The sequence below is a fragment of the Triturus cristatus genome, chromosome 4_1 (assembly GCF_964204655.1).
Source record: "Triturus cristatus chromosome 4_1, aTriCri1.1, whole genome shotgun sequence".
Lineage (NCBI taxonomy): Eukaryota > Metazoa > Chordata > Amphibia > Caudata > Salamandridae > Triturus > Triturus cristatus.
Window position 1 is genome coordinate 504,622,371 of NC_140585.1, and position 24,948 is coordinate 504,647,318.

The following is a 24,948-nucleotide window of genomic DNA, read 5'->3' on the forward strand; positions in this document are numbered from 1 at the left end:
TCGCCTTTGGGACCTTCTAAGTCTTTAGCCATGCAATAGTTGATGTTGTTGCACCAAGGATATTGTGCTGAATAACTAAACACTTACAAGGTCCCAAAGGCAAAACCTATTGGCTCGCTGTCTGTATACGCTACCCCATCTACACAGCAAAATATCAGCAATCTTGGACATTGGCTATTTATAAAAGGGAAAATATATAAGAGGCTGCAGATTATAACACTTAAATTGTTTCATCCCAAACAATCACAGTTCTTTGGGACTGTACGAAATTTGCGTAATTTCCTTTTGCGTAAGTACGTGAAATTTCAGAAAAAATATGCGATATTACCAAAAAAAAACCGGAACTTCACATTATATGTTTATGAGAAATGCATCCATGCATCTATTTTGGGCGTAAGGAAGCTTTTTGCTCAAAAAATAGAGCAACAAGAAGCATAATTCTGCAATGCCAGGAGTCAGGCAGCTCAGAATGCAGGACCAACAGAAGGTTGTGGTGCGACCTCATTTCTCTGGGATGCGCCAGTGATTTCATGTAAATTGAGCCCTACCTGTGAAGGAGCCGCCGCTGGGCGGTGGGGGGGGGAAGGAAGAAAGCCAGACAGATATGATGGCTCTGAAATGTTTGCCACCCGCCAGAGAGGGAGGGTATATGCTCTGCAAGAAAAGGGCACAAGCAGATCGGGGAGAAAAAACATACACAATGCGTGTGGAACAGGCACAGGGTGGGAGAATAGATGGGGATTGAAGAGGGGCGGGAGGAGAGTGAAGGCAGCTTCACGGATATGGTGATTGATGGGAAACAAAGGTTTTTAAAAACACGTTGCAAACACAACGCTCACATTACAATGTAACAAAAAACCAAGCAAGCCTTTCAAAACAAATAATGTTTCGTTTTTTACATAACGCTTTTGAAAGTATCACCGACAACATATAAACAAACTCATTAAAAGCTTTATGAACAATACAACATAAGAAGACAACGGAACATGCCGGGCCAGAATAAATCACACATAATGGATGTAGCACCTCATGAGCGCCAATAAAGCTGTGCAAACTCAAGCAATTATGAAAGGATTTATGCCTTTAATGGGGCGATGAGGCAGGGCAGACTCGACCAGAAATAATCCTTAAAAAAACATAAATTAAAGAAAGCACATAAATATGTTTGAAGCAAACCTTTTTTTTTTTTATAATTACTGTCAACACAAAACAATTTAAGTACATTTTTATTTTTTATTTTTTTAAAGCACATAAATAATTTAAACACAGTTAACATGGGAAAGCCTAGCTAAACAAATAAAGCATATTAAAAAAAACAAGATCTCTTAAAGGTGCTTTGGATTTGAAGAGCTAGAAGTAAAAAAAAAGACGGCAAAAGTGAAAGCAGGGGTGCGCGCGCCGGCAAACACGTGAGTGGTGGGCGCGCAGCACTGCCAAAAGTGAAAGTAATCCTGCTCCAGATGGCGCCTCGGGCGCTGAAAGCTGGCAGCTGCGCATGTTCACGCTCGCGTAAACGCAAGCACTTTGAAAACCCACTTACTAAATGTCTCGCCTGAGGCAGCGCATGCGCTGGCTCACGCGAGACCTAAAAATACTACAAAGCTTTCCATTCGGTGCAGGAGCAAAGCAGTGCATGGCAGCTTCAGCGGGAGCAGAACAGTGAACCACAGTTTCATCGGCAGTAAAGCATATATCTTGCCATTCGAAACAGGAACTGGACTTGACTTTTCGCCCAGTAGAGACTAACAAAACCGGCAGATGAAGGAGCAAGACATTCGTTTTGGAAAGGATATGGGGTGGATTAAAAAAAATGCTGCTGCAAATACTTTATTGAAGGATGGATAGCTGTAGGAGAGTAGGATCTGCACTTATGTTTCCCCCACTTTTTTTCTGATGTACACACTGGTTTCTGGCTATAGTCCGGCTGGGTCCCTGCTAATCGGGGCCCCAGTCTCTCTATTCTCTCTAAACAACTTTGAGTGCATACTAGATGCACTAGTGATTGGATACTGTGGTACCTTATGAGCCCCTAGTATATGATACCCTAGGTACCAAGGGCATAGGCACTTCACAGGCCTACCAGGGGCTGAAGCATGTATTATGCCACCCCTGGGAAGCAGACTAAATCTGACACCCCAGGCCTGCTACTGCAGCCTGGGTGAGGTAGTGTTAGCACTCCTCACAGAGGTATAGGTTCCTATATCTCACCATACACACACATATAAACCTATCAGTCACCCCTAAGGCAGGTCCTATCAATCCTGAGGGCAGGGTGCTTGGTTTACAATGTGAGGGGGTGCCTCTGCCTGAGCAGGGCCCCTCTACAGCTGGCAGGGTCTATTCATTGTGGCTGTTTGTGGATGCGGTTAAACCATATACTCTTAAGTGCATTATAACCTCCCGGTTAATGCTAACTTTGGAATGACTGCATCAAAACATGGTGTGTTTGGTGTCAAACAACTTGGAATAATACCCCCACATCAGTCCATGATGTGGGAGCAGGATCCCACCCTTCTAGAGGGGACGACATGTACCCACTGTAGTAAAATGACAGAAATCTGAAAGAGCCCTGACATCACAAAATGGATGCCACCAGCACAGACACTGGGCTGCCCTCCTGCTGCTGACTGAAACTCGCAGTGGAGGAGGCCCAACAATAGGCATCCTGTCACAGGAAGGTGTCACCACCTTCCAGATAGGATTTAGTGTATTGGAGCTGGGTGGGTGCACTCTTAGAGTACTTTGAAGTCCTGCACTGGGGAAGCAGTAGGCTCCTCTGTGCATATGCCAGCTCAAACCGGTTCAGGGGCTACCTGCCCCTGCTCTGGCGTGAAACTGGACAAAGGGAAGTGGGTGTAACCACCCCCTACCCTGAGCCTCCCAAAGGAGTGGTCATAGAGCTAGTCCCTCCCTTATCTTCAGTATAAGATAGGAAACCTTGCCAATGCAAAACAGATAACCCTTGACGACGCTCTACAAAGCAGAATCCTGGCCCTTCGACGTTCCACTACCTTTGGAAGATGGAAGAATCTCCCTTGGAGTCAAGGAGTGACCCCCCTGCTTGGCAGGCACCAAAAACTTGAATCAACGGTCGCAAACTTTCCCACTCCTGCCGGAGTCCGAAGTCCCTGCAGCCCCGGAAGTGGATTTTCTGACTTCTCGACGGCCATTGTGAGTCCCCAGCAGAGCTGAGGCGAGTGGACCCCACGAGTGACGAGAAACAGCAATACCCGGGTTCCCGTGCACGATTGTCGAGTGCAACCCCTTAATGACGTTCTATGAACTTGTGCTTTGGACCACTTGTGGCCCAAGCCTCCAGCAGGTTTTGCAGCGAAAAGGCCTACCCCGTCCCGAGTGACCGTGGGCTCCTGTGAAGCATTTCCTCAAGAGGTGTCTTCGCGATCCCTTGCCCGTTGGCTTGAGGGTCCCCCGAAGACTTTCTTATCAACTCAAAGGGCTCCCCTGGTTGCTCCAGGCCTGCCCTCGCTGGGTGAGTCCCTCAGACATTGCTGGTCTGCACCATCGACTTTCTTCACTCTACACAAGACTTGCTGTTGCCAAGGCTTGTTGGCTACAATCCGGTTGCCGACACCGCCATCAGCTGAAGATGTCGTGGAACACTCCGAATCCCGCTGCTGGTCATCGTCGATCTCTCCTGGACCTCGTGAGCGAAGAGTCAAAACACCCTTGATCACCTGAAATCACCGACATCCGTGGGTATCCATCTTCCTGGCCCCGGGTCACTGGCAAGTGACTGAACACTGTCCCTTCAATTTTCAGGTCTTCAGCATCTCGAATCCACCCTTGGATTCCACTGGACACTTCTTCAGTCGCCGCAAGCAGCAAGTCTTCTTTGGTCTCCATAGAAAACAGCGACCCGACCTGACCCCAAAAGACACCTATGCACCCGGCTTCCCTGGGTGAGGTAACTCGTGCACTCCGGTGCCCTAGTGTGTGTTGGCCCTCTAATTACTTACCTTGTAATTGGCTTGCTTGTAGACTTCCTCGAAGTACCCTAAAACTTTAAAAATCAAACCGCGACTTGCTCCATTGTAATAAATAGGGAACCCACGGCTGTGTTCACACACTGCATGCGTCTCCCGTGGGTCTGTTACTTACCTGCTTTCACTGCAGTAGTGAAGCCCCAGCGATTCTACAGGCCCTAGGCCTTGTCATTTTCCAAGTCGACTTTCCTAACCCATTTTTTTAGTATATGGTCTGGTACGCCCCTAGGGCCCCAGCCATATTTGTGCTTAACTTATTGTGAAACGTTGATATTTGAATGTGTTCCTGGCTTCTAATCTCATAAAGAGATTAGTAGAGTGTGTCTAGGAATAAATACATATATATTTGATATATATACCTGTGTGGTGTCCTTTCATTTGGTAATTCAAGAGATTTATAAGGTAAAACAAGCTGCTTTACATTCCTCAGAGACTTAGCCTGAAGGCTGCTCTCCACAGCTACCACTAGGATAGCTTTCTTTAAAAGGTTGTCTTAAACCTATCTACCATAAGAGTCGATTTGGACTGGTGCAAGGTGGCCACTATAACTAGTGACCAGCATATGTCAGGCCAACTTCTCACAAAAGCAGACCAAGTTCAATTTTAAAAGCTTCTCTTAATTATTTTAAGAGCAGCTGTGTGTCTATCTGCACGGAAAAGATTAACTCTTCTTGCAGGAACTGTGATGGCTAATAAGAGGTTTTCTCTTTCTATAGATGCATGTCCCAGAGTAACTAACTTCACTTTTGTAGTAGGCCTCAAATCAGCAAGCCTCACCAAGGCATGTGCAGATCTGCAAAACATTTAATCAAGATAAAGCAACCAGCTAGAAAGAAGTAAGGGAGCGAGCAGTGAGAGGAGGCTGCCTTGATTTGTAGACAAAGTGGGAGAGGCATGGTGGCATAATATGTGGCAAAGGCACATGTTGGGCATAAAGTACAGAATGGAAATAAATGTCATTTGAAATGTCTGAGCACCTTTTCGGGGAGCAGGAAAAATGAGAAGACTGTTTTTGGGAGGGCGAGTTGGGCCATTAACCAAGGAACCCATTTAATGTGTTAAAACTGCGCCCTTAATTTAACCATCACTGACAATTCTTCTGAGACTGACATATCTAGTTTTAAAAGCCAACTAGCAAAAGGGATGTGAGACAGGCCATTGAGGGTATTTTATATTGTGGTCTTAGAAAACTTCACATTTATCTGTACAGCTATAAAATAAAGGTGTACTATGTTTTTTTTCTTTTCCTTGACCATTTTTCTTGCTTATCCTTTTCAACTGTAGGTCTTCACAGATGGGATTACCAATAAACTTATTGGGTGCTACGTTGGAGAAACTATGGATGATGTTGTTTTGGTTAGAATTTATGGAAATAAGACTGAACTTTTAATAGATCGAGACCAGGAATTAAAGAGTTTTCGAGTACTTCAGGCTCATGGCTGTGCACCCCAGCTATATTGCACCTTTAATAATGGACTATGCTATAAATTCATGCAAGGGGAAGCTTTGAATCCAGAGCATGTCTGCAATCCAACAATTTTCAGGTATGTATGTTAAAAGTTCTTCTATAGCTCCAACTGGCTATGGGAATTCATGCTCTTGTAAGAGGCTATCTGGAAAGGAGAGGCAGACATTTTGATGAATTTTGTAACAATTGTAATATAGTATATACAGTTAATTGTGTATTGCAAAATGCTTTACACACTGAAGGGACTGAGGAGATGGAGGAACAGAAGCATTTATTCATATCTTATGTTCCACAAATGTTTACATTCATTACACTGTAGCGCAAAGGAATCTTCTTTTTTTTTTTTTTGTTTGCCTTCTACACCCCTCTTTAAATTGATAAACCTTAATTCTGTACAACATAGATCATTTGGTGATACTCGGGATGTTGCTCTCGGGTAGCACAATTATGTGTTGGAAGAAGTATGGGACTTAATTGGATTGGGCTCATATTGTATGCCCCTAATGTGTTGCTTAGTAATTTTCACATATTTCCAAATGAACATGTTTCAGTATTTGCCTTAAACACTGCACAAATGTTTGGCCCGAAGGTGTGATACTCTCCGCTGCTGACAGTTTTTGCTATTTGTTGGCAGATCTATTGCAAATCTGTTGTTTCCAATACATTACATACGCTTCAGGTAGGCTTTGTGACAGTCCATGTAGGAGGCTGACTCTGTATGTACTATAGCAAATTAAGGTCTAGTGTGCACTGAGTCCAGTGGCACCCCAAAGGTAGGTAGAGGTAAAAATAGATAATACCTTACTCTCGATTTGTGGTTGTGTGGGCGAGCAGTAAGGCTTTATCAGAGGATTTAGCATTTATTGTACACACTCCTGCATGAAATGATGTCACACACTCAAAGACTGAACTCGGACCAATTTGTTTGTACACAAATATTATTTAGTTATTGCATTTCTAGAACCAGGCCTGGTGCAGGTAAGTGAAACAATACTTTGCAAGATTTATTCAATGAGTTGCAGTTGAATGTAGGTTCGAATGCAGGTTCAAATGCAGGTAGTTGATTTACAGGTAAGTCAACTGTCAAGATTATTTTTCAGTTACTTTGTTGATTATTGTACACTTTACTTCTTGAATTACTTTTTAAGTTACTTTTGCTAACCAGTGGGATATGCCTAGATACAACACTGGGACATTTCCTAGACAAAAGGTACGTAATTCAGTATTTGTACATTTGCAGTTTTTCAAGGTTTCATACAAACCAACTCTACACTTAAAAGAATTTTCAAAGAAATGCAGTCCATGCAATCCTAAGGGAGGAAATGAAGTTATCGGTTTATAGGTAAGTAATTGTTTGTGGGAGTTGAGTTTCTGGAGTTAGAACCAAGGGTTCCCTCAGGGTCGAGGATGCGCTCTCAAAGCGGCTTCAGCGGCACTAGGGCAACCGGGTGCAGAGTGCTGAGGCCCAATGTTATCCAATAGGGTATAATGGGCCTCCGGTTGGTGGCTGCTCAGAAGCAGGCCACGAGGTTGTAGCAGCAAAGCTCCTGGTGTTAGACTCAGGGCAAAGGGGGATCCGTTTTAGCACACAAAGTGCACCCACAACGGCACAGGGGGTGCAGGGTGCTGGTTTGGAGTCTGTTGCCCTGTTGATTTCAGTGGGGATTCTCTGGTTGCAACAAACCTTGCAGGCTCGGGGACGGAGATCTTCTGGAGGCGACCACCGGTTGGAGAGGTAAGTTGGGATGCTGGGACACCGTTGATTGGGACACCCTAGGCCGTGGGATGTCTGGTGCAGGGGTGTCTTTAGGCGTCTGGTGAATCCTCCAGAAAGGGGCTACAGGCATTGGTTGGAGACTTGAGGCAGGTCAGGGATCACCGAATCCCGGTCAGGATCACCGGGGCGACCTCCTCATGTTGTTGGGCCACTCAAACTCTGTCCATGGGCTTCTGGTGCAGAGTCGTGCAGACTCGCGGATTTGGCCAGAGACTCTGGGTGAGCAAATCCGGTGTTCACGGGAGACAAAGTCTTGGGTCTTGGGCTCTTGGGGGTTGCTGGCTGCAGGACACGCCAGGATTTCGCTGGAGCAGGTCGAGGTCAGGACAGGCTGGTAGGGCTGGGGCCAAAGAAGTTGGTGTTCTCTTCCTTCTTCAGCATGGCTCTTCAGTCCTTCTTCTTGTCTGAGGAGGCAAGGTTCGGGATTGCCCCTAAATACTAGATTTAGAGTGTTACAGGTCAGGACCAACGGGTCCCTTTCTTGGGGTGGGTACACCCCCCTATTCTGCCACCATCCAGTGGGGGGGGGGGCATAATCCTAATTTAGGTTGGCTTGGTCCCCCCCCCATCTGCAAGAAACATGTCTGGTGGTAGTGGCTGGCGAACAGCCATTCAGTCAGGACACTATAGTTAGTTAGTTTTTCAGGGGACAGCTCTTAAGATGCCTTCTGAGTGCATTTTTCATTAAATCCTACACTGGCATCAGTGTGGGTTTAATGTGCTGAGAAGTTTCATACCAAACTTCCCAGTTTTTAGTAAAGCCATTGTGGTGCTGTGGAGTTCGTAATGAGAAACTCCCAACACCATATACTTTTTATGGCATTACTCCACTTACAATGTCTAAGAATTGACTTAGACACTATAGGGGTACAGGGCTCCTGCACCTGTACCCTCCACCTCTGGTATAGTGCACCCAGCTAGAGGGGTGGCCTACCTATGCCATGGCAGTGAATTGTAGGCATGGCACACATCCCTTTGTCGACTCTTTATTTTGTTCTGCACTAAAACATGCAACCTTTTGTAGGGGGGGGTGGCTGGGGGGGGAGAGAGAATATGAAAAATATATATATATATATATATATTACCTACTGGCGGTCGCCAGTAGGTAGTTATAGTTAGGACCACGTTTCCATAGGAAAACCTCAACATTCTATTTTGAATAACTTTGGCGCCGGTCGACGAATCCTCGCGAATTTCTCAAAATAGGTGGGGCGCTACGCTCCGCTCCTACCCTGAAAGTCTCGGGGGGATCCGTCAAGCGGGGGCTGAGATAAAAGGGGGGTCCCAAAACGCGTTTTTCCCATGCATTTTTCCATAGGACCTTTAGAACGAGCTACAGCCCGAACGGCTGAACAGAATTACTCAAAATTTGGCAGAGAGGTAGTCCCTAGGTCAAGGAAGTGCCTTTTGTAGGTTTGGTGTAAATCTGTTCAGTAGATTCTGAGAAAATAGCCTTTAAATCAATATATATATCTGAGCCCGCTTACGGTACGCTTACCGTACGCTTACGGTAAGCGTACGGTGGCGTGCGCGAGCGCGATTCTGATTGGCTCTTAGATCTTAGTAAACATTCGAATCGGCCGAAACCAGGAAGCGGCGGCCGCCATTTTCTGTGTTTCACTCTGAAAAAAAAAGAGTGAAAACAAGAAAAGGGGGCAATGAGGAGAGTTACAGACCCCCTTACATTTGTGAGGGGGTCAAAGAAGGACTGTAAAGTACAAAACAAACATTTATTGATTTTTAAAAAAAATCACGGGGTACGCGTACGGTAAGCTTACGGTAAGCGTACGGAAGAAACATGGCGTGCGCGAGCGCGATTCTGATTGGCTCTTAGATCTTAGTAAACATTCGAATCGGCCGAAACCAGGAAGCGGCGGCCGCCATTTTGTGTGTTTCACTCAGAAAAAAAACAGAGAAAACAAGGAAAGGGGGCAATGAGGAGAGTTACAGACCCCCTAACATTTGTAAGGGGGTCAAAGAAGGACAGAAAAGTACAAAAAAAACATTTATTGATTTTAAAAAAAATCACGGGGTACGCGTACCGTAAGCTTACGGTAAGCGTACGGTAAAAAAAATAAAAAAAAATAAATGAAAAGCAGATTTAAGAGTTTGCTCATCATATGTCCTCCATGTGCGCACGGTGCGCGAAGCGCATCGTGCGTTCATGGCCCATCTAGCGTAATGTGGGCACGCGGTGCGCGAAGCGCACCGCGTGCTCACTTTGTGCGCACGGTGCGCGAAGCGCATCGTGCGTTCATGGCCCATCTAGCGTAATGTGGGCACGCGGTGCGCGAAGCGCACCGCGTGCTCACTGTGCGCGCACGGTGCGCGAAGCGCACCGTGCGCGCATGGAACGAACTGCGTTAAGTGGGCGCGCACGCCACAAATGGCGTAAAGTAACTTAGCATTTAAAAAACCGTACAAATTCACTGAAAAAACCATAGGTTTCACACATGTTATAGTTAGCTGGAAATTTTACTGATAAAAAACCAATGAAATTCCCCCGTTATAGTTACTGTAGGCAACTATAACTCACGCGACCGTAATCCTCTGCTGATGACATGTGTGTCTTTATGAAAAAAAAATATTTGTAATATATGTATAGCTAAAATTTAATGGAAGAAGACCTGGGCAAATAAGTGTCTAAATACAGTATTAGCATCAGCAGAGGATTACGGTCGCGTGAGTTATAGTTGCCTACAGTAACTATAACGGGGGAATTTCATTGGTTTTTTATCAGTAAAATTTCCAGCTAACTATAACATGTGTGAAACCTATGGTTTTTTCAGTGAATATATATATAGATATATATCCCTCCTAAGGGTGGCACAATAAGTGCTGCAGCTCTTAAAGGCCTTTCCTGGTAACACTGCCCTTGGTACCTATTTCAAGGGACTGACATGTGACCAGAGAGGTGCCGATTGTTTTTTTTTTTTTTTGCATCAGGACGGTTTAGAGAAAGACCATAGGCCCTGGGTACCTGGTTGACCGAAACATCAACAATTTGGCAAAAAGGGGCACTTTCCTACAGCCCATTGGTCATAGATGTATGGCTTTGTTGCATCTCTGTTTTTTACTCTTGATTTGATTGAATTCCTCCCTATTCTTTTCTGTCCTGCCCAGGAGCATTGTGTTCTGAGTAGTTGACTTATATCCTTCCACTGCTATCATTGCTTATGTTCAGTGAACTGCGTTCTTTTTCTTGTAGCACTCCTTGGGGTGCATGTGTCTTTTTGCTCTCACCCCCGTGCTGCATCTCTCCTCACTTCCCTGCCCAATGTTCATCTATTGCTTTCCCTCCCTGCTCAGATTAAGCCTCCCTCCATTGCCCATTCCTCTACTCCAGCTTACAATCCTCACTCAGCCACACTTATTTTTAATCTCCCTTTGTTGCACCAGCCCTTGGAGCGTGTGACCAGTGAAAGAAAAGCCCTAATATTGCCTGCTGATTGAGAGCTCACCACAACCTCTGAAAACTCCCCCTTCACAGTCCCAGCTTTTTGGTCGATTAAATTGCAGACTTCAGAGCCCAGTTCCTGCTCTTGGAACTGCATTTGCTGTGAAAACCTGCTAACAGCACTTGCTGACCCTGCTGCTTGAGCTTTGGCTTCCTCAAACAATTTCTTTGCTGCTGTTCAAGAAGCTGAGGCATGATTCTGTGGCTTCAGTTTATACATCGATTAGTTGGCCGCAGGACAGTTACACATAAGTTCAGTGTTTATCATACATGAGCAAACTAATGTGTTGTTTCAATGCATTTGTGCTGAGTCGCACTTACTCTGGGTGTCTTCAGTCACTTTGGAAATTGGCTCATGTTATGGGTGTATTCACAGATTATAGCTACCACATGATGAATAAAATTGCTATTTATCTGTTTGCAGTATTCTGTCCGGCACTTGGCTGTTTTTATTTTTCAGTACGTACCAGCCCAATCAATCCCAGAAATGAGCATTAGAAAAACGAGTAGATATGCCTGTGGCAAGCGGGTACGATTGCTAATGTTTTAAAAAGATATTTATTGCAGGATGAGGCATGGACGGCTGAATTGCTGAGCATTAGCTCCAGCTGATGAAGTAGTGCACTGCCATCAGTTTGTCTTCTCACTGCCCGCAGGCAGTGGATCTCAGCTGCAGAAGGTGAGGAGACCACCTGAGACTGGTGTACAGCTCTGAAGAAGGACAGAACTGCAATGTGATCGGGCCTGATATTAGTTGTCTGGCGTGTGAGATTCAAGATGATGGCTCACTGTGGAGGATAGAGGTGGGCGGAGCTGCTCTGTGAGGATCGGCAGAGGAGGACGACGGATCACCTGCTGCAGTGTTGGGGGGACACATTATCTCCTACCCATTGCTATTCCTGCACCAGGTTCCTGTGTTTTGACACAGCACAGTATGTGTGCCTTCATGCCAAGAACCAGAATATAGGTAATGACGAAGACCGGGCACGGCTGCTTGGCAGTCGAAGTGACTGCCTTGGACATGAACAGGTCAGGGAGGGCTCATTTGTGGGTGTGCCCCCCCTCCTGCTCCCCCTAGCTTAGAGCTCCTTTTAGGCGTGCCAAGAGACAATACCCTGTGCTGGTTAGAGACTGCCTGGCACTGGGTTTCTACTTCTGCACGTCAATACTGTGTGCGATAAACCTACGAAACCAGCTCAAGCCAACAAAATTGATAAGTATGCCTACTGTAGCTGGGTGGCCATGGAATGGGGGTGGGGGGTGGAATCTCAGGAGCGTTCAAGAGGGAAAGAACAAAACCGATCCTTGAGGAAGCTACTGCTTGCCATTGATGACACCAGATCCATCCTAGAACACAAGATCGACACTGTGGTGGTAGACATTAATCTGCTCCCTACACACCTTGGTAAGCTCTCCGAAAGCGTCCATACTGTGAAGGTTACAATGACAGAACATCAAGTGTAAGTGCGCTATTTTAAAGTAAGAACCCACTGTCAACACACCAGGGCCGAAGACGTGGAGGTATGGTCCGGATAAGACCACGGACGCCTGGTGGGTGCAGAGTGCACAGATGTGGAGCGCTTTGTGGAAAATGTTGTGCTTTATACCATTAAACGAAGCGATCTCTCCCCCACATTGTTGATGAACGAACACACAGCATCTGGGACACGGCTGAAAACCAGGGGCCAGACCGAGGCCCTTGTGGCCTGTATCCTCCACTTTAGAGACTGACGTGATGTGATCCGGAGACAGGCCAGTCAACGGAGTCCCCTACAGTTTGAGAACCACACAATGATATTCCCAGACTACACTCGAGGTGCACGCCTGCTGCAGATTATTTTTGGTGAGGCGCACTACCTACAGAGAACATGACAGCACAGTTGTGGGCTGACTAACGTGGGGGTGAACTCCCCATTTTATCTTGGAATGTGAGTAAGCTAGAACACAAGTTGAAGAGAGGGATGGTATTCGGGGGGGCGAACTGCTGACTGCCCTCCAAATGCCCCGACCGGCCTCCCGGCGACACAGCCTCATCTACAAGCAGTCTGGATTTGCAAACAGGCGCAGAGAAGCCACCTGACGCCCTGGGTGGTTCAAGGCCTGCAATTGCCTGTGACTGTTCCCGATTGGGTCCGGGCGCCAGCAGTGTCCCCTTCAACCTCTGGGCCCCTACCTTTTGGCTGCTCCCGGCCCACCTACGGCAGCCGGACATCTGTGCATCATCTACAGGGACACATATCCTCACAACACAGGCACTGACTTGGGGCGCTCCTGGCCCCTGGAAGCAGGGCCTATCGTTTGACCCGAACGAGACTGATCCTGGGATTTGGGCCTTCCCGACAACTGGCTTCCCCCCCACCCGACACAGCGCATTGAGGGGATGCTGGGGCTGGCATGCGGGGCCTGCTTTACACACTAGTCCATGGTTACACTTTTCCTGGCACCTGGCACCCTCCTACTCGCACCCTCCTACTCACACTGCCGCCACCGACCACGCTGAGTGCAGCCCAGGTTACTGAGCTTCCCAGCACCTTGCTGGCTCACCTCTTTGAACCCAATCCGGAAACAGCACAGTCCTCAGCGGTGCTAGACCTCCCCACGGTTCGCCTACGCTGCGGATCCGTGGCATGGGCCGAAAAGCCCCCAAACAAAAGATCATACCTTTTGAGAAGCTCACAGACCGGACCACTGAAGAAGGCCCTGAAATGGTGGACAACAACGCGCAGGGTGCACAAGGACGAAATACCGGCACTATCCACGGCAATGCTTCAGGAGATGAGGGCTGACTTCAAGGTCTTGGATGGGCGGTTCGAAGCTCTAGACAGGATTCTGGCAGACATGGGGGCCAAAATCCAAGTCCACCACGGCACCTTGATGTTGCAGAGGCGCGAATCTCGGATATTGATGATAGCACCGCTCAGTCCTCGAAACGTCTGGAGCGCGTCCAGCGCATTCTAAAAGAGGTGGCTGTAAAGAATGAGGACGTAGAGGAGCGCAGTAGGCCCAATAACATTAGCATTTTGGGAGTCCCTGAATCCACAGCCACTGGCCGGCTGAATGTCTTTCTCGAGTCCCCTGTTGTCAGACCTGTTTGGGAGGGAGTCCTTCACCCCGGGGTTTGTGATAGAACGGGCGCACCGGTCCTTGGGTCCCCGGCCCAATCCAGGATCCCCTCCCAGACCCATCATTGCACATGTTATGAACTTCAGGGACCGTGACACTGCATTGCGCCTCGCTAGGGAACGTGGGGACAACATCTGGCAGGGTTCTAAACTATCTCTTTATCCGGACCTCACTGTGATGGTGCAGGATGCGTGCCGGAAGTACAATGGGGTGAAGGCTGCCCTCCGAAACCTAGGTTTAAAATATGGCATGTTATACCCAGCCAGGTTGAGGATTGATGTGGGCGGCCGAGCCTGCATATTTGACACCCCTATGGAGGCACAAGAATTCTGCCACACGTATAAGCAAAATAATAATAGGTCGGGCGGGGGGACCATCGCCGCACAGCGGCTCGGATGCAAGTGTCGAGCTCCTCTCAACTTCTGGTACTCAACTTCTGATAACTTGGCAGTGATGGTCATATGTAACTTTTGTAACTTTTGTGCAGTTAAATGGGGATAATGTACTTGATACTTCAGTTATGCTTCAGATAGCTGGTCGACAGACGTGGCGTTGCCACCCCTCAAGGTGTTTACCTAGGGTTTGTATTTGTTCTTTAGGATGTACCCTTCTCGGAGTTTTTCATTTAAATGTAAAGTGAATTGGTACTTCATGTTTTGCTTTTCATTCTGGCTTTGCCTCGCTCTGGGTGTAGTGAGGTTGGGTTGGGGGTGGGGAGGGTTGTTTTTTATTGGCTGAATGTTTCAAGCGGTTTCTCAGTTATGGTCTCTGTCACAGTTGTAAGAAAGTGGCCCTGTATATCCTGTTCCCAAATAGGTACAGTGTGCACAGAGTCCACAGAGGTTTGGCAGAGGTTAAAGTTAGATATAACCTTACTCTCTAAAGTGGTAGCTTGGTCGAGCAGTAAGGCAGTATCAGAGGGCAGTGTAAAGCATTTGTTGTACATACCCAGTCAATGGTTTCACACACTCAAGAACTGAACTCTAGGCCAATGGTTTTGTATAAAAATATATAGTTGTTTTATTTTAGAACCAACAATAGGTATCAAAATATACTCTCTCAGAATGAGATGCTTTAGATAAATACTTTCAATATGCAATAGACTTTTGAATGCAATCTACACAGTTGTTGCAATAGGCAACACAATTTCAAACACAATATGACATTGAGCTCAATGGGATTTTCTAGTTGAATGCAATTGATTACTTTTTGGATTACTTTTCTTACCACAGGACTGGATCCTAGATTCAGTCCTGGGACATCTCCTGTAAACAGTTGAAAGAAAGTGTTTTTGTTATACAGGCGATTTTTAACAAATATTTGTAAGTTTGTAAAATCGACACTTGGAAGAATTTCTGGTGAAAACCAGGCAATGTTATCCTATGGAAGGAAATTCAAGTTATAAGTAAGTATGGTTGTAATTACTTTTCAGAGTCAGTGCTGAGCACCAAGATCCAGCACTGGGATCTCTCCTGATAACAGGTGAGTAAATTGTAATTCGGCTGATTTTAGATGAATATTTTAAAGTTTCAAAACTCGACACTTAAAAGAATTTCCAAGTGAAACCAGTCAGTGTTACCCTATGGAAGAAAAGTGAGTTATCGGTTTTTGGGTAAGTACTCGACTGGCAGAGTTAAGGTTCTGGGCATAGACTCGGGGGTCTCCCAGGGTCGGGTAGGTACAGTTGTTACACCCTCAGCGGCACAGTGGCAGCAGGGTGCAGAGTGAATTAGGCCCTATGTTATCTTATGGGAGGCAGGGGGCCTTTGGTTGGTGGCTGCTGGTTAGCAGGCCATACGGCTGTGGGAGCTGGGCTCCTGGTCACTTGCCCAGGGCAAATGGGGAAGTAGATTAGAGTAGAGGTTGCACTGCCAGGGGCACTCGAGCGGCTGGGTACAGGGTGCTTTTGAGCCGTCGGGTGCTCAATGGATTTCAATGGAGAAGCTCAAGAACGAACAAAGGCTGCAAGCTCGGAGACAAAGGTTCTTCAGGTGCGACCACCACTTCTAGAGGTAAGTTGGGTAGTTGGAGAATAGGTAGGCACCCAGGAGTTGGGCATAGGGGGCCGCCAGGTGCATGGGGTGCCTATTGGTGTTGGGAAATCTTAACCTCTGCTGGTCGCGGTTGGAGGTGTCCCTGGTTCTTAGGCTGCAGGCGTCGTCCGGAGCGTCAAGGTGGGTCGTTGGTTGCCGGATTTGGGGTCACAGTCGCCGGGGGGACGTCCTCGTGGTCTTTGTTCACTCTGGCACAGGCCAGGTTTGGCGGGTGCAGAATATGCAGGGTTTGCGGTTCCTGGCTGATGACCGGGGTCAGTTACTTGCTTTGAGCAGTACCACTGCTCGTGGGAGTCCCAGGTAGTTAGTCACAAGGCAGTCAGGTCCTCCGGGGTTTTTGAGGTTGCTGACCACTGGAGATGCTGGGGTTTAGCAGGAGCAGGTTCGAGGGTCGACAGGCCGGTAGGGCTGGGGCCAAATCAGTTAGTGTCTTCCTCTTGTTAGCAGCTGCACGGCAGGTCTTCTTGTTCCTTGTTTTTCTTACTTGTTTCGGAATCTGGATCTGAGGAAGGAAGGTTCAGGGTTCCCCTTAAATACTAAATTTAGGGGCGTTACAGGTAGGTAAAGGGCAGGGACCAACGGGTCCCTTTCCTGCCACTCTCCTGTGGGAGGGGGGCAGTAGCCTAGTCCTGATTGGGCAGCGCTTCCCATCTTCAAAATGGCGAGAGCCCGGAGGTGTGCTTCACCTCTCCTCCCCCACCTGAGGGGTGGGGTTGGCAGAGGCTGGCACACCCCCTTTCCTTCCTTGGGGTTTCTGGCCAGTCTTCCCGCCAGAGTTGGGGGTCAGAACCGGTAGGGGCCAGTTGCTGAGTTCAGCAAGTGCTTGGAGAAGCTCACAAAGGCGACATGCCTTTGAAGCTTCCCCTGCCCATCCTGGGGGAGGAGACCTAGCACCTCGTTCAGGATGTGCATTGTTGCAGGCCCCGGAGAGTGGATGGCTAGAGAGCCCAGGGGTCCAGCAACATGTCTGCTGTGTGGCAGCCTAGGCAGCCCTTCAGACAAGACGTGGATTGTAGGTTAGATTCAGGGGGCACCTCTAAGATGCCCTCTGTCGTGCATTTTACATTAAATCTCACACTGGCATCAGTGCAGGCTTAATGTGCTGAGAAGTTTGATACCAAACTTCTCAGTCTTCAGTGTTGCCATCATGGTGCTGTGGAGTTCGTTTTGACGATCTCCCAGCACCATATACTCTTAAATGGCAGCACTGCACTTACAGTGCTCAGGAATGGACCTGGTTACTGTAGGGGCACAGGGCTCATGCACCTGTACTCACACCACTGGCATAGGGCACCCAGCTAGAGGTGTGGCTGATGTATGTCAGGGCAGTGTGTGTTGTGGGCATGGCACACAGGGATGTGTGCCATGTCGACTCTTTGTTTTGTTCTGCACCAAGACACTCAGCCTGCAAAGGCAGTGTGTGTGTGTGTGTGTGTCGGGGTACAGGGCCTCTAAGTGTGGCACAGTAAGTGCTGCTGCCCTTAAAGGCCTTCTCTGGTCACAAGGCCCTGGGTACCTAGGGTACCATTTACCAGGGGCTGACATGTGACCAAGATGCCAATTGGGTTTTGGCTGTTAGGCAGTTTTTAGGGAAGGAGCACAGGCCCTGGGCGCCTGATTGGCAGGAGCGCAGGGCACAGCAAGGAAAAGTGTATCAGTTATCAGGCAAAAAGTGGGGGGGGTTACTGCAACAGAAACCCACTTCCTTACAACAGTTCCTTATTATACACTGTTACTTGAATGCATTATGTCAACGTGGCCCAGTTATGACCCTGCCTACCTATCCCGTAGAACCGGACACTTGCACACCACTGACATTGCTAACATTGAGATCGAATCTGGTGCCCATCTCATATCTAAACTTTACAAAGCAATTGCCAACATGAGACCGGTAAAAGATGACAAGGTTCGTACTGAATGGGAAAACGACTTGGGCCGCACCATTACAGATGAACAATGGGAGAAGTGCTGTGAGGTCACGAAGGAAGTCTCTCATAATAGCAGGCACAAACTGCTCCACTTTGAATTCCTTCGCCAAACTTATTTTACAGGCTGGATCCGTCAAGACCACACAATTGTCAGAAATGCAACGCCCCACAGTCGGATTTTGCACACCTCGCATGAACCTGTCCCAAACTGCAGACTTATTGGGGCCATGGCGCGCTAGGTGGTATGACCTATATGACCCTTATTGCCACACCGGAAGTAGCGCTGCAAGGATACACAGTTAATTTCCCTAAAAAGGTCAGAAGATTCGCGTCCCTTGGTCTGCTGCTGGCCAAGAGAGAGGTGGCTTTACATGGGGTCGCAGGGCTGTAACCACTCAAGGGCTGGCTTCACAGCCTGGCATATTGTAATGTAAATGGTGAAATTTTACGCCAGCATGATGCCTAGCACATCTCGCCCTGAAGACATATGGAGCCCATATCGGGCATATGTGGATAAAATGCGACATGGACTGTTCCTGGAGGGTGTGGGTTAACAGATTATATTCATCGAATGTGTTGATGCATACCTCTTGAGCCCTCTTTTGAGTGTACTATGTAAATGATGGGCTTTGTATTTCAGAGACTAATAGGGTTAAACTGGGGAAAAGGCGTTGGTGGTAACTGGACGGAGAAGCGGGAGGGATAGCAAGGGCTGGTATTTGAATACTGTACAGATTCAACCATTTCGATATTCAAAGATGTAATGTGCATACAATACTTGTACATGCAAATGTACTTTTTACTATATGCAAATATGATTTGCAGTGACACCACTATTTTGTATTGCTGATAAATAGGAAAACTGAAAATAAAATTTTATAAAGAGGGATGGTATCGAAATTTCTATAGACATAATCCGACATCATTCTGTTGCAGGAGACCCACTTGGATTGCAGTAACTTTGGATCTCTGAGCACGGACAGGCATAATGTACTGGCACACTCTAGCTTCACTTCGCGGTCATCAGGATTTTGCCTCGTAAATTCCTTTCATTACAGGTCACTCCAACATGAACAAACCGGGTGAGCTGCTTTGCTGCATTTAGTGGGTTTTGGAGCAGGGAGTAAATGACTGTCATCCTGGTATTTTCCCACCAGGGCACAGTCACTTATCCTGGGAAAGTCAGGGAAGTGACGGATCCACCTGCCAGAAATGCTTGCACTAGTTGGGGGTGATGGAATGGTAGTGGTGGTGGAGAGGATATCTATCTTACAATGCTGGGGGGAGTGGGACAGTAAGCGACCGCAAGACACAAGCTTGCATGCCTTCACTGAGGCTATGGGTTTGGTAGATCTGTGGAGAGCGGAAAATTCCAGGCAGTACGTGTCTGGCGTGGTGGGTTCTATGTCACGGCTTTCACACCCAGAGCAAGGTAGACCATTTAGTCACACAAGCTTCCCTAGGGTGGGTCATCTCTAACCACTCCCCACTAGTCACTCACTTAGTGGTTCAGGTCTAGCTGATCCGCTTGGTTCAAGGGAATTAACTGATTGGCACACTAAAGTTCCTGGATGAAATAACGGAACACTATTTTAAGGGTAACACAACACTGGTCAACTCAAAAGTTAGTCTCTGGAAAGCCTAAATAGCGGTGGTTCTAGGGCACGAAATCGTATCCAATCTGTGACAGCACTGGAGGACAACTTCTGCCGGTGGAGTGGAGAGCTAGGGGAAGGGGTGACCAGAGAATGTGCAGTACCCAAGCCCACTTTGTGGCAATCTTCCCGGAGTATACCGCTGTTATTTATTTCTGATTTTGTATAGCGCCTGGTTACACTGTCAGTGTGTCCCCGCGCTGTCAGAAGAGCTAGTTGCTCCGTCAGTCAGACAAGACGGGGCTATTCTTTAGGAAAGAGGAATGTTTTAAGTTTCCTGCGGAAGATGAGCTCCGATGTTTCCACTCTTAAGCTCAGGGGAAGAGAGTTCCATTTATGTGCCGCCAAAGTACGAAAGGATCTACCCCCCATTCTGGCTCTCTTGTGTCTGGGGACAGCGAGGAGGCCTGCTCCTAATGAGCGGAGTTGTCGGGTAGGCGTATAGGGGCAGAGACTGTTCCGAAGGAAGGCCGGGCCCTTGCCATGTACGATCCTGTGACCAATGCATAGGACCTTGAAGTCGATCCTTTCATTGATCGGAAGCCAATGTAGTATTTGTAGAGATTTTTTAGAGGCGGCTCTTCTAGACAGCCGGAGGACCAGGCGAGCGGCAGCATTCTGGATTGTCTGCAGTCGACGCCGACTAGTGGCGTTGGCGCCTAGATACAAAGCATTGCCGTAGTCCAGTCTCGACGTGACAAGAGCGTGGACCAGGGTCTTCCTTGAGGATTCTGGGAGCAGGTCCAGGGTCTTACGGAGTTTCCGTAGAATCGAAAAGCACGTACCAGCGACCCGTCTGGTGTGGTAGTCGTAATTAAGCTTTGAGTCCACCCATACTCCAAGGTTCTTGACCTGATCACTGGGGGTAGGGAGAGGCCCCAGGGTCTGTGGCCACCAGGCAGAAGACCAGACTGAGGGGGGTTTTCCTACAATCAGCACCTCAGTCTTGTCTCCGTTCAGACGGAGGCAGTTCTTCGCCATCCATCCAGCCAGCTCTTGGAGGCATGATGAGAAGTTCGCGGCGGCTTGTTCAGCAGGTTGGGTCAGAGCGACCACCAGCTGAGTGTCGTCTGCGTATGTCACTACTTCCACCCCATAGCGTTCCGCAGTAGTAGCCACGGGGGTGACATATAAATTGAAAAGGGTTGGACTGAGGCTTGATCCCTGAGGCACTCCTTGACCGAGGTCAAAGGTGTCGGAGCGTGCTCCTCCTTGCTCCACCGAGAAGCTACGGTTAGTAAGAAAAGATTCCAGCCATAACCAGGCCGTGCCTGTCACCCCTCCTTTCTTCAGACACTGTAGCAGCGTATGATGTGCTACAGTGTCGAAGGCTGCGCTGAGGTCCAGGAGCACTAGTGCCGCCACATGCCCGGCGTCCACGTGCTTCCTCAGTGCCTCAGTCGAAAAAAGGTGGGCTGATTCTGTGGAGTGGCGGGCCCGGAAGCCCGATTGGTTGGTATGCAGGAGGCCTCTGGACTCTATGTGTGCTGAGAGTTGTTGGTTGACCAGCTTTTCCGCCAGTTTTGAGAAGAAGGGTAGGAGCGAAATGGGGCGCAGGTTGCTAAGCTGGGACGCACTGATATGGGGTTTTTTCTTAAGAGGCAGTACGACTGCTTGTTTCCACCCGTGTGGGACCTTGCCAGTGTTAAAAGAGGTAGACAATATATGGCCTACATACGGTGCCAGAAGACTCATGGCACTGGCCAGGAATTTGGCAGGGGCAGGATCGTGAGGGGAGCCTGATTTGATTCCTTTAGCAGTGGCTATCAAAAGGTCCTCTGTCGGAACCTGGTATGCTGTAAGGCAGTCTTCGATCTTTGCCTCCCAAGTCGCTTCTTCCTGAGGAGGTAGAAGGTTGGAGCCAGTTCTGGCATCATCAGGGAAACTGGTGTAAATGTCGCGTACTTTTTTGTGAAAAAATTCCGCAATGACGTTACAAGATTGTACTGAGGTATCGGCCTGCTCTAAAGAGGGGGGAGGTGTAGTGATCTCTTTATAGATCCTAAAGAGCTCCTTGGATGAGCAGTTAGCACTATCTATACGGTCAGCGTAGAAGGTCGCTTTGGTTTTCCTAATTTGGAAGTGGTATTTTTTTATGCTAGCTTTGTACACATCTCTTGCCTCTGGTGAATAGTTCTTTCTCCAGGCACGTTCGAGCCTCTTGCAGGCTGCCTTGGTTTCTCTAAGAGCTGTGCTGAACCAAGGTGCAGTTTTAGTTTGCCGCTCCGGGCCCTTATTGGCCCAAGGGGCAGTGATGTTTAGGGCTTTAGTGATGTGTCCGTCCAGGGCCATGCAAGCCTTGTCAACATCTACTCCTAAGTCTGTGGGGGAACCATTCAGTAGGAAGTGATATTCAAAAGAGTCCATGGAGAAACGGGCCCATTTCCTTTGTTGTTTATTGGCGCTATGGTGGGTTTGTTTATGGTGAGTTTCACTAGGAAGTGAAAGGGGACTAGGAAGTGGTCGGTCCACAGCAAAGGAATGGGAGGGTCCTGTTTCAGATCCTCCAAATTACTAAAGATGGGGTCAAGTTGGTGTCCCTGTCGATGGGTCGGGAGGAGGGAGGCTATTTCTAATTGTATGGTTTGCAGCTCTTGACGCAATTCTTGAGCAGCTGAATTGTTGAAGTCTTCGAAGTGGAGATTAAGATCCCCTAATACAAGGAACTTCCTGTATCTCATAGCCAATGGGGTAGCGTTCTGGATGAGACTTTCCGCGAAGTTTCTACTACCTCCCGGGGGTCTATAGATTAATAGGCCTTTGATGACCGTATTTTTGTCGATACCGATGGAGAAAGCTCCAGTTTCGCTATCTTTTATATTAGCTGGTTCGAGGGAGCATGTCATATTCACTCTATAGATTATGGCAATGCCACCTCCCCTTCCCTTAGGTCTATCCTGCCTGCAAATTGCATAGCCAGGGGGAAGGGCCTCCCTGACTTCAGGGTCTGAGTCCTCGTCCAGCCAAGTTTCAGTGAGGCATAGTATGTCCCATTTGTTGTCTATTATAAGGTCGAATACTTCTAGTTTATGTTTTTTGAGAGAACGACAGTTAAGCAGAGCGCCACTGATTTTCCTAGTGTGCTCTGGTCGGGCGTTGTCGTTGGGCGTGCTTGCTTTAGGATGCTTATTGAGGATGAAGCCACAGTGTTCACAGGGATTTGTAGGACTGCGTATACTGAGATCAATACTGTGCTCACATACCTTAAAGTATTTGTTGCGAAGGTTGAGGAGCTCCTCTTTATCGTATCGGTTATCTGGGAGGTGAGGACTAGGGGGTCTGGCCCCGTGCCCCGGTCTGCCGCGGACGGGCGCAGACGGGCTTGCCTTGGGCGCGCCTTCGGCGCGCAAACGGCGCTCCCGCTGCGCTCGTCCGCTGCGCTTCCGGAGGCAACACATGATATGGGCGGGGGAGGGCGTGGCCTTGAAAGTGGGCGTGGCCTGTGCGTCGCCGGGGAGGCGAGCTAGGGGTCGTTGCAGCCGTCACGAAGGACGCTGTTTAAGATTAGGTTCAGGTAGGTGAAGCAACAAGCTTAAAATTGAATAAACACAGTTAAAAACAGATTTAACAAGCTTTTAAAAAGAACGTGTCTCCCGGCGTCTGCCTGCGGAGCTCTGGCAACTTCTGGAGGCGGCGCCCAGCGCGCGCGCTTTTTAAGTGAAGTCACAGAGGGGGCGTGGCCTTGAAAGTGGGCGTGGCCTGTGCGTCGCCGGGGAGGCGAGCTAGGGGTCGTTGCAGCCGTCACGAAGGCTCAACACCAAAGAGCCTCGTACAGTGAAGAATATCTGCAAAGCTGGCTTGAAATATATGTTGCTCTTCTTCAGCTGTCTGCAGGCGATGGTCGGACGGGCACTGTTCTTTGTGCTTGGGACTGGCTGGGGTGGGCAAGATGGCGGCGGTGTCCTAGACCGCTGTGAGATGCTCCTCTAACCAGCACCAGTTCTGATTATGACGGACTAAGTGGGTGCATTTTCTAAATTTGGAAGAGAAAATAAAATAGAATCACAACCGTTATGAACCTCTTTAAATTATGCTGAGACTCTAAACTAACCCTGAGAGGAAGAAACGCCGCGGACTACTGCAAATCTAATGGAGTGGGTCGGGTCGTCCGTTTCACCTCCACAAGACGAAAGTACGGCGGTGCTATCTTGCAATCGCTCTCACCTGCGTGTCCTGGCGTCCTTGATCGGCTTTGTGGTGCTGAGAGCTGTTGGACGCTCACGGCTGACCAGGGCTCGCGTTGGAGCCCCTGTTGTTGCTGCTGATCTACAGGACGGCGTAGCAATCGCGCGGAGCATCCCCAGCTCTCTGGACACGGCGGGGCTGGATCACAGCACGATGGCACCAAAGAACGCTGCAGCATTGGCCGCCTCTAAAACTCGGGCAGCGAAGCAGGCGCTTAGAGATCGGGAGCTGGCATTGAAACGCGGTGAGCTCATCGACTCGGAAAGACCCGGCTGTCTGGATACAGCTCCAGCGAAATTGGCCAAATCATCCAAACAACTGCCGCTTGCTCCTGGACCTGGCCCCTCAGTGATGGAGCTCTTACAAAAAACGCCTGGTGCTCCCTCCCCCGTTCACTTGCCTACAACTACGGGAGCGACTTCTCTGGATCAGAATGTGCTGCCTGGAGGTGGTGCTCCCGAGCAAAACCAGCGAGGGAAAGCTGCAGCGAAATCAACCGATACAGAATCGGTAAGCTGTATACCGGGTAACTCAGGGGGAGAGGGGAGCATTCATCCGCAAGCGGCAGGAGGACAAAGGACCGGAAATTTTGAAGGTATGGATGCACAAGGTTTATTTCCCTCTTCAGTACACACTGTATTTCCTGCTGTTTCTGCGGAATCTACTGGTGGAGTTTCAGCTATAGTTACAGTTGCGGCAGCCTTAATACAACCGCTAGTGACCTCCTCTTCCGATCAAGGGGGTGCTACTGACCTCCCTCTGACCTGTGTCGCACCAAACACCTCCAAGAATATTTTACATCGGGTTCTGGGCCCTAGTGGGAAGGCTTGTAAGGTCTATGCTGCTTCTGATTCATTTGATACAGATAAGGACCCGTCAGATTTTTATTCAATATCTGAAGGTCTGGAAGACCCTAGGTGGTCACAAGATTCAGACTTGGACTCAGAAATCAATACTGGCTCTGACACTAGTGCAACTGAAAGTGATTATGATCCAGCTCAGGGAGAGTCTAGGGAAAGCAGGAGATCTGTGCTGCGGAAGAAAAGGAGTCTTCATGGAGCCTCAGCGCGGGTTTATTCCCCAGCGTCATTACCAAACCCGCAGGATCATACTTCCATACCTCATCCTGAGTTGTCCGTCACTGACCCACAAAGTACTACACTATCCTCTGTGATGGATACAGTACTGCAGGCTATTGCCTCCCATCGGGAACAAACTTCCAGGGATGGTCGTAGGGCACAATTAGCCCTTCATAAGGTACAGGGTGTTGTCCGAAAACTTTCAAAAACAGTTGCAG

At 48.4% G+C, this 24,948-nt stretch overlaps 1 protein-coding gene across 1 annotated transcript in view; it reads left to right on the forward strand.

Annotated features, from left to right (window-relative positions):
- The window catches only part of ETNK1 (ethanolamine kinase 1), a 220,226-nt gene that overhangs the window by 17,921 nt on the left and 177,357 nt on the right, over window positions 1–24,948 (forward strand). Inside the window, exon 2 of the mRNA XM_085652750.1 lies at window positions 5,289–5,548. Coding sequence (XP_085508876.1) covers window positions 5,289–5,548 — 260 coding nt within the window. The remainder of the gene's footprint in view (window positions 1–5,288; window positions 5,549–24,948) is intronic.